Source organism: Nanorana parkeri, unplaced genomic scaffold (genome assembly GCF_000935625.1).
Source record: "Nanorana parkeri isolate BGI_ZX_2015 unplaced genomic scaffold, ASM93562v1 scaffold2895, whole genome shotgun sequence".
Taxonomy (NCBI): Eukaryota; Metazoa; Chordata; class Amphibia; order Anura; family Dicroglossidae; genus Nanorana; species Nanorana parkeri.
In genome coordinates, this window is record NW_017309163.1 from 78,449 (window position 1) to 88,841 (window position 10,393).

The 10,393-nt window shown below is 52.7% G+C and overlaps 1 protein-coding gene across 1 annotated transcript in view; it reads left to right on the forward strand.

Annotated features, from left to right (window-relative positions):
- The window catches only part of SPEN (spen family transcriptional repressor), a 63,081-nt gene that overhangs the window by 49,015 nt on the left and 3,673 nt on the right, over window positions 1–10,393 (forward strand). The window contains 3 exon segments of the mRNA XM_018574351.1: window positions 296–396; window positions 1,900–9,601; window positions 9,704–10,075. Coding sequence (XP_018429853.1) covers window positions 296–396; window positions 1,900–9,601; window positions 9,704–10,075 — 8,175 coding nt within the window.

Sequence of the window (10,393 nt, forward strand, 5' to 3'; positions counted from 1 at the left end):
CCCAGGTACTTTTTATGTAATAGTTTAGTGAGGGGGCATCTTGAATAAATGGTGGTTGTTACTGAGATGGAAGTTCCACTTTAATAAGCAACGGAGTGATGCAAAACCTGATTTTAAGTGACTTGCAACAAAGGAAGTTATAGGGTTATTGTTGTAGCAGTCCTTGTAATACTTCCACCCCACAAGCCTCTGCTTTTGTTTCATCATTGTCACTTTTTGAAATGTTAAAGCCGTATTTTTGCAGAATTTCACCAATAATGAATTCTCTCTTTTCTTTGTATTCTGTATACATCAGGTGGATTTTGCCAACCAGGAAAGTCAGTTGGCTTTCTACGGCTCAATGGAATCATCGGGACAAGATATACGGGATATCTATGAAATCATATCAGAGAGAAGGTGCGTTGGTGCCGCTTTTATTTCTGTCTTTGTGTTTAGCACAACATAGTATTTCCGGGTCAGGGACACGTGCCGGCCATTTATACACCACAACGATTCTAATATTAAAAGTAGGGATGCACCGATACCGGTATTTTGGTACCGAGTACGGATAATTTTTTTTCAGTACTCGTCGATACCAATTACCGAGTACCGGAAGTCCCATTCAGGAAGCCAGGTAGCGTTTAATGACTCGCCACCCGGCTTCCTGATTAGCCGGGAAGCCGGGCAGCGTTTCCCCTCTCACCTCGGCATGTCCAGCCTGTCACCCCCGGGGCCTCTCCAGTCAGGAACGGTCTTCCTTCGTCTTGCTGGCCAATCATAGAAGTTGGGCTCCGTGTAAAGACGCGTCGCCCTGCCTTCTGATTGGCCTGGGATGCCAGCTCCATGCTCCCTGGTCATGAGATGACGAGGGAGCACGAAGCCGGCTTTCCGGCCAATCAGGATGCCGGGCGCTGCGTCATTACACGGCGCCCGGCTTCCTGATTAGCCGGGAAGCCGGGCAGTGTTTCCCCTCCCACCTCGGCATGTCCAGCCTGTCACCCCCGGGGCATCTCCAGTGAGAAACAGTCTTCCTCTGGTACCCAGCTAGAGCCGTCTTGCTGGCCAATCATGGAAGTCGGGCGCAGTGTAAAGACGCGTCGCCCTGCCTTCTGATTGGCCGGGATGCCGGCTCCATGCTCCCATGTCATGAGATGAGGAGGGAGCATGAAGCCGGCTTTCCGGCCAATCCGAATGCCTGCGCTGAGTCATTACACGGCGCCCGGCTTCCTGTTTGGCCGGAAAGTCGGCTCCATGCTCTCTCATCACAAGTGACAAGAGAGCATGGAGCCGCTTCCCGGCCAATCAGGAAACCGGGCAGCGTGCAATGACGCGCTGCCCGACTTCCTGATACAGGAAGTACTCGTGCTAGGCACTCGCCCAAATACTCTGGTATCGGCACCAATATTGATACTAGTATCGGTGCATCCCTAATTAAAAGCAAGTCATTTTATTGTCTTTAGAAAAGTCTTTACGAGGTCACTTTAATAATATGTGAATAACATCGAATCTTGAGCCATCCGAATACAAAGTATCTGCATTATAATACCTCAAGACGTTAAATATTTAATATCTCATCCCGTAAGTTCAGTCCTCGATGCGTTTCCCATATTAGCAGTCCGCTTTGTCAGGAGATGGTCGGATGAAGTCATTTCTCTAAGGGTGTCGTAATATTAAATGGTTATGTACAAAAATATTTAAATAGCATTTCCTATTTCAGCATTTTACCTTAGCTCTCAGGAATGCATATTGGGCTATTCTCCAGCGTTTGCTGTTCACTGTAGTCAGAGCCCGGCATTGTATAATGCAATCACCTGATCAGGAGGAGGTGCTGATAAGATTACACACTTTACAAGTACAGAAAATGTTTCTGCCCTGAATTAAATATATTTAGTTGAACCGTTCTCCTGTTGTATCTTACAGAAGTGACGATACTCGAAGAGGATCCTACCATGAGTTTACCTCCACCGAGAGGACATATTACGACAGCACCCGCACACCCGGCACATACACTGAGGAGACAAGGCGAGAATACCCGGCCCGGAGCAGAGAGTTCCTCCAAGAATGGGAGTCCTACCAAGGAGATTACTATGAACAGCGTTACTACGACGAATCAAGAGAATACAGAGACTACAGGGATCCATATGAACAGGATATACGGGAATATAGTTACCGACAGCGGGAAAGGGAGCGAGAGCGGGAGCGATTTGAGACGGACCGAGAGAGGGATCCTGAACGGAGGCAGACAGAGCGAAGCCAAAGCCCGGCAAGATCAAGAAGACCTCAAAGTCCGGCAGGATCCCCTTCGCAATCCGAGCGGATTACAAGCGACCCGGAGCGCAGGATCTATAGCCGGTCCTCCGATCGCAGCGGTAGCTGTAGTTCCGTTTCTCCTTCCAGATTTGATAAGCTGGACAAAGCCCGTGCCGAGCGCTACATCAAAAGCGAGAAACCCGACAAGGAGCATGCATTTGATTCCGAGAGACCCGATAAAGAGAAGCGCCCTCTGAGGAAAGAAAGGACTGACAAACCTGAAAAAGATAAAGCGGATAGAACCAAGCGAAAGTCCAAGAACCATTCAGCGAGCTCGCAGTCTTCAGAAACGGATCCAGATAATGAAAAGGAGCCAAGTCTGGAGAAGCAGAAAGGTAGCAGCAAGCTGCAGGCCAGAGAGAAGAACGACAAAGACCCTGCATCCAAAAACCGCTTGGATCTCATGCCTTGTGTGGTACTGACCCGTGTGAATGAGAAGGAAGCCAAGGTTTTTGATCCAGCCGTTTTAGAAAAAGCCCCCAAAACGAAGGCAGACAGCGAGTCCATGAAGTCTCCTCCGCTGGATCAGAAGGCCCAGGTGATACGTCTCGAGCAGTCCAAGTTTGAACAGATGAAAGCCGAGTCGAGAAGTAAAGTGCCAAAAGACAAACTGCTCTCCAGCCACGTGGAAGTTGTCGATAAAGAAAGCAAACAGAAACTAAAGAAGCACTTAAAGCCAGAAACGCCCACCGAAGGCGCATCTGCCGCAGACCTGGACAAGCTGGAAGCCCGAAAAAGGCGGTTCGCCGATGCAAATTTAAAGTGCGACCGGCAGAAACTCGACCGCCGAAACAACGCCGACGAGGACGACCTTCGGTTGAGCTCGAGGAAACAATTGGATCCCGCATCTTCCAGAGAATTCTCCGTGCCCCGGGAAGGGGATTTCGATAGGAAAGGCTCAAGGAAAGAACTTTTAAAAAGGGAAAGTAGAAAAAGCAAATCTGAAAGACTTTTTAGTATCAGTAGCCCTAAGGACAGCCAAGACCACAGCCTTTCAATGCGCTCCAACTCTGAGCTTCAGTTGCGTTTAGGAGAGCCAGTAGAAGAACAGTTTGACTCCCCCGATGCCTCCAGTAAAAATATGAACTTCTTGAAGAGCCTTCAGAGACATGTGCAAATGGGGGAAGATTTGGACAAAGATGCCTCGAAAGATGATCGAAAAGCCTACTCCAACCTCTTGAGAGAAAGCATGGGCTTGGAGAGGTCAGAGACCGAAGAAAAGCTTCCACTCGATATAGATTACACGCAGAGCTACCGGAAACAGATGGAACAAAACCGCAAACTGAAGCAGCAGATGGAGCTGGAGATCCTCAAGTCGGAAAAGTTTGGCAGTCCCAACAAAGAAACCGAGGAGTACGAAAGACGGAGCCTGGTGCACGAAGTCGGGAAGCCACCGCAGGACGTCACGGACGATTCTCCGCCTAGTAAAAAAAAAAAGGCTGACCACTCGGAGTTCGAAGTCACCAAGCCCGAAAGACATTACAGAAGTTCCCGACAGATAAGCGACGAATCGGAAAGAACTTCCTGTTCGCCGGGCATGCGCGCTTTTACGTTCAACGAGGAGGACTTTACCATCGGCTCACCAAGGCTAATGCCAATCAAAGAGTGTCCTCAAGTGGACGATAAGAACATGTATCCCAACGTGGGCCTCAAAGACGAACCTTACAAATTGATACCCAACGACTCCCTCAAGAAGGAGCACGTTGGCGATTTTGCCAAAACTAAATTTACCGCTGTGAGCCCCGAAGAGGAGTACGGCAGGTGGGATAGCCAAATGAAACCGGAGAGCAACAGAATGGACATTAGCTTTCCCAGCAACATTATAAAAAGAGAAGGCATCCGAAAACGCTCCAAGGACCTGGAACCTGGGGAGGTTCCCTCAGACTCCGATGAAGACAGTGATCAAAAATCTGTCTCGCCCAAATTGTCTTCAATGCTAGATGGGTCGCGATTTCCTTCTTCTTTTTTACTGCGGGACGGAGAGGACAAGCGAGAAAATCAGGAGAGGCTGTCTGGTTCTTTAGAAAGACACCGCTTCTTGGATAAGACCATCACCCCTGACACGAAAGCCTTGCTTGAAAGAGCCAAATCGCTTTCTTCATCGCGGGAAGAGAATTGGTCCTTTTTGGAATGGGACTCCAAGCTCGCCAGCTTCCGCAGCAATAAAGAGAGGGAGAAAGTCGATTCCGCACCGAGGCCCATACCATCCTGGTACATGAAAAAGAAAAAGATCAGGACCGATTCCGATGGCAAGTCGGACGATAAAAAAGATGACCACAAGGAGGAAGAGCAGGAAAAGCAAGAGCTGTTTGCCTCTCGGTTCCTTCACAGTTCCATCTTCGAACAGGACTCGAAGCGTTTGCAACACCTGGAGAGGAAAGACGAGGATGCCGACCTGAGCGTCCTACGTCCCTACGGGAGACCGCTCTCTTCAGACGGCATCGGCAGCGTCTCGGATCTCGTGCAGGAACCAGTCGTTCTCTTCCACAGTCGATTCATTGAGCTGACGAGGATGCAGCAGAAAGAGAAGGAAAAAGAGCAAAGGCCGAAAGAGCAAGAAAAGCCTGAAGAAAAGGAAATGCAGCCAAAGACACCCGAGGCTGTTCCTGAGATCAAAGAGAGGGAGATGAAGTCACCCGTGTCTATTGTGCCAATGCCAGCACCACTTCCCCAGCCAGAACCTGTAGTCCTTCCTCCCGAAAAAATAGTTGCTGCTGAGAAAACGCCATCACCACCTACTATTCCAGCAGTGGAAGAGAAGCCAGCTGAGCCCTGTGAGCCAGTTGCTGAGGAAACTTGTTCTCCAAAAGTTGTTGCCCCAGTTACCCCTCCTATTGCTGTCCATCCACCAACCCCAGTGGAAACCGTTCAAGCTGTTGATGAGACACATGAGACTCCTGCTGTCCCTCCGGTTCCTGAGGAGCAACCGGCTGGGGAACATACTACATTCCTGGATGCGAAGCCACCGACACCTGGTGCTTCCTTTTCAGAAGTCAGTGCTGATCCCGTCACGGAGATCAAACCTGTGACACCCACAACTCCCCCTTCCAAGGCTGACGGCAAGGTCGAAGAAGTTGAGGCCTTTGAAGAAAGCGCCCCAGTCTTCACAGGTACAGACACGGATGTATGTGAAAAGAACGAAGCTGTTCCAGAGGAAGCGGAGCCATTGATTTCTGAAAATGATTTGGAAGTGGAGGCTCCTATCGCAGTAAAGAACAAGAAAACATCCAAAGGCAAGAGATCAAGTGCCGCAGATAAACCAGCAACAAGGAAAAGCGTCAGAATCGACCGGGAGAAACGCAATCGCTCAGCGTCCCCTCGTGTTGATCCCCCAAAGCATTCGGAAGCTAAAGTTGAACACGACAGGAGCTCAAGGAGTTCAGCCAAGTCCCCAAGCGCGGTTCCAGAACCTGAAGTTTCAGAGCTAAGTCTGCCCGTGTCTCGAACACGCAGAAACGTCAGATCCGTCTATGCCACCACGGGCGATAACGATGGACCTTCAGGTAAAGAATCTGGCGACGCTCCTCGTTCTACTCGGAAGAGACAAGAGAGAGATGTTCAGGAGACTCCAGCTGCTGTGCCCAGCACGCCAAGGAGAGGGCGGCCACCCAAAGTCCGCAAGAAAGCTGTTGGGGATGTGTCCCCTATTAAAGCCGAGGTCATTAAACAAGATCTAGAAGATGGTGAAAGCAAAGAGGTGGTGGTGGAGAATGCAAAACCAACGGAAGGATGGCGATCTCCTCGCTCTCAGAGGTCCTCGCAGAGCCATTCTCCAGTGTCTAGCAACCATCAGTGTAAAAAGGGTAAAGGGGACTCTGTACCACAGTCAGTGGAGTGCTCGGGAGAACCGAATGAAGAATGTCCTGAAACCGCCGGAGCTGCCACCGAAGAGGAGTGCAAGCCGAAACTGGCCAAAGAAGAAATCACCGAAGAGAAACCCGATTCAAAAGATGTAGAGATGGATAAAATCCCCGTAGAGAGCCCTACTACCGACGCGGCAGAGAAGAAAGTCTCTTTGGAAAAAGCCCCAAAGCCAAAATCTGGAAAACTTAAATATACAAATCCCCTTCCGCGCATGAAAAATGTAGAGATTCGCCTGAATGCCGATGAGGTGAAGGGTGCGCTCAGACCAAATGAAGACGGAGAGCCGGTGGTGGTGGTGGTATCGCCTGTCAAAATCAAAAGCCCCCCAAAGGAAGAGAACGTATCTCCGCCTTTTACAAAGCCGGAAGAAGCTTGTTTTCCAGAAACGCCGGAGAAAGATTCTGCAAAAGATCCCAAAATATCTCCTGAAGAGGCCCAGCTGGCGCGACAGATGGAACTCGAACAGGCTGTGGAAAACATCGAGAAAATCACCGAAACGTCCACCACTCCGTCTTATAAAGACCCCCAAGGAGGAGACGCGGCAGAAGCTCGGGCGGAAGAGGACGGTGATAAACCAGCGCACCAGGCCAACGAGACGGAACTGGCAGCGGCCATTGGCTCCATCATTTATGACATTTCCGCAGATGCCGAAAGCTTTCCTCCAGCCCCACCATATCCACCTGAAGGAGAAGCCGAGGCGACACCTGACCCTGCTGCTGCTGCCGCCGCGCCAGCCGCTCCTCTGCCGCCGGATGACTCTGAGACCAACCAGTCAGTCAATCTCCTGTTACAGGATAACCACACCCCTAAATCTGAAGTCGCCCCGCCTACTCCTGTTCCCTCATCTCAGACGGAACCTGTAGTAGACAAGAAACCAAAAGCGAGTGTTCGCGAGTCTCCGAGTAATGTCAGAGAACCGGAGCGTTTGCCGGAAACGGAGTCGATCCCGAAGAGGACTCGCGGTCGGGCAGCATCCAAGAAAAAACGAAGAGCTAGCAGAAAGAGCGAGACGGTGGACAGCAAATCTCCCAGAGCGGAGGAGAAGGTCTCGGAGGAAGGGCAGAAGGAGCAGCCCGGGGAAACCCCTGCGGTGCCCAGCCCCGAGAAGCCGAATCTGGACACGAGCCTGAACTCCTCCTCCGACGCAGTCTCCAAAGACGGCGAGGAAGAATTTAAAGAGGAAGACCGGCCCGAGTCTGCCAACGCTTGCGACTCATCCCAGCAGCTGATCATCGACGACGTCAGTCAGGGCAGTTTCAAACTTCGCTCCAGTACTGAAAATGCCCCAGTGACTCCTCCCAGCGTCACCACGCCTCCAGTCGTGCCGGCGACCCCAGCAAAGACTGCCCCGTCCGCCCCGGTCCCGCATTCGGCACCGGCCACCATACCTGACTGGATGGCAAGGCATGACGAAAACGCGACCATTTCCACCCCACCGCCTGCTTTACCCCCGGACACCAAGGCCTCCGATGTCGATACCAGTTCAAGCACCTTAAGGAAGATATTAATGGAGCCAAAATATGTGTCGTCGCCCATTAATACTCCCAGTGTCGTCACCGCTGCCATCTCCGAGCCTGTGTCCACGTCGCACGTGGAAGAACCCGCTCACCCTCCGGTCGAAGCAAGCAAGCCAGTTTCAGAAGAGAAATCGGCAGTCCCTCTTACCAACACGGTAGTCCCAGCACCAGCAGCCGAGGCCCCCGTTTTTCAGGAGAAGGCCGCCATCGTGACCCCCAAGGCTACCTCCGTCATCAGCAGAATGCCACACAGCTTCGATCACGATGATTTGCCCAGGATCACGTTGGCGAAACATTCCGCGCTGCACCAGCCGGCTCCGCCGTGCATCCCGTCTCAGAAGAGCAAGCAGAGGCAGAACACCAACGACAGCCGCGGGGGCTGCTTGAAGCAGACGATGACCGTTCTAGAAGATCGGCCCGCAGAAACCGGGCCCAGCCCCGGCCTGAGGGTGAACACCTCGCAGGGGGTGATGCTTCTCAGTTACTCGGGGCAGAAGACGGAGGGCCCTCAGCGGATAAGCGCAAAAATCAGCCAGATCCCTCCCGCCAGCGCCGTGGACATCGAGATCCAACAGTCCGTGTCCAAGACGCAGGTTAAACAGGAACCGCTTCAGCCGTCTCAGATCATGCCGAAAGGAGGGCAGGCCCCGGCGGGTTACCAGCCCTACAATGCGTCCCCTGTCATCTCTACCATCAAAGCGGAACGTTCTTGCATGGAGAAGGCCGAATCGAGTCACATTGCCGTTTCTAATGCTTCCTCGCAGCCCGCCGCGGTCAAAGTGCTGACCTCGAATTCTGCCCCGGTGCTCATGCACAGTCAGATGCTTTCGGGTCAGATTGTTTCTTCTGGGAAGAAAATCTCCGATATGAAGGCGGAATCCAAAGGCCATCAGTCTGCCAATATGAGCCCTCACCACTCGTCGCTGTCGGGAAAGATGCAGCCGGAAGCCAATCATGTGGGCTCCGCGTCCGGTACGCCGGCTGACCGGTCGCTAACGCATCTCAACATTAAACAAGAGCCTCATTCCCCCTGCACCACCGGACACTCCTCTCCCTTCTCCAGATCCTGTCACCCGGGTGTTACCGCTTCTCCTGCCTTAACTAGCAACCCATCTGTGATGCTGGGCCCTGGGCTACCGGTGCCACCTTACATGCCCAGCATGCACCCGGAACAGACGGTCATCATGCCTCCGCATAGTGTCACTCAGTCACTGAGCCACCTGCCGCAGGGGGATGTCCGAATCAACACCCCGCCGCTGCCAGCGATGCAGTACAGCATGCGACCAGAAGCGCACCACTCGCCTCGAGCAGCTATGGATGTGCGACCTCAACGATCCAACACCCCTCAGCCAGCACCTCTCCGAGAGATGGTAATGCCCGCGTTGCCTTCCCAACACAGTGCCGACGAGGACATTCACTACCACCATCCTGTAAGCCGGGGCCCGTCCCACGTTCAGTCCGATGTGATGGTGATGCAACCTGAATATCGCATGCCGGGGAGTGGAATGCGGCTCGACCCCTACAGCGTCCCCCAGGACGTCATAATGCCACGCGATGTCCGTATGATGATGCACTCTCATTTGTCCGCCGTGGGAGACCACCACCAGGAGACCAGGCAGTCCCGGACGCCCGAGGGCCCGGGGAAGACGCCTCCGGCCAGTAAAACGCCGCAGCCGGTAAAGGATTTGGCCAAACAGCCCGATGTGAAGTTGCCGCATTCGCAACACAATGACGCCAGAATGCTGAGTGGACTGAACTTGTCGCAGCCGGTGGTGGTTCCGCATGGCGTGCCGCTCATTCACCAATCGGGGAGCTCGTTCCATGACTATCGCCCGGTGTACACGGATATTCGCACTTATCACCCCGCTGCCCAACTCTCCCACCCGCAATACTCACAGCAGATCCATTATCTCCATGAAGCCCTGTGATGAGTTTGCATGGAAACCTTTTATTTCTGGGATCATATTCTGGGGAAGTGGTGACTTTAGATTCCGGCTCATCATCATCTTTTTCTTATTGTGTTGCTTTGATAGGTCGGCCCTGATGGTGAGCATTCGCATTCAAACCCCCCGGGAGGAGGACGCAGCAAAACGCCGCAAGTCAGCCAGGACCCCAAGGCAGCGCAGTCATCTGTTGGTGAGCAGGCTCACCACGCAGCGATCAGCAGACACCCCGGCCAAATGGAGTCTCACATCCAGCACCTCCAGAGGGCGTCTGTGGACACGTCACGGGAGACTTCCTACCCATCGCCTGTTACCATCAGCCTGAAACAGGACCTACCTTCCCCTCACCAGTCCCAGAAACAGACCCCCTTCATGTCCTCCTCTGCCGCTACCCTCTCCAGATCTGAAGTCCCCAAACAAGAGCCTCACCAGAGATCGGTGGACATGGTGCAGCTTCTAACGGTGAGTGTGGCTTTCATCAGGACGAGTCCTTTACTGACTATTACCCGTCAGATTATACCGCCTCTTATATTGTGTTCTGGACTTTCATAGCGGCTCTAAGCTAGTAAGTTATCACATATTCCGCAATACAGTGTGCGCCCCGAAACCGTTCTACATCTCCCCACCCCCATACGGATCTGCCATTTACTGGACCAGAGGCTAAGATCCTGGCATAGGGCTAGAGAGTAATCTGCATTATCCCCGTCTCCTCCCGTTCCCTTCCCTCCGCTCTCCTTCTCTTCCCTCTGCCCCGTTCCCTCCGCCCCCTCCTCGCGTTCC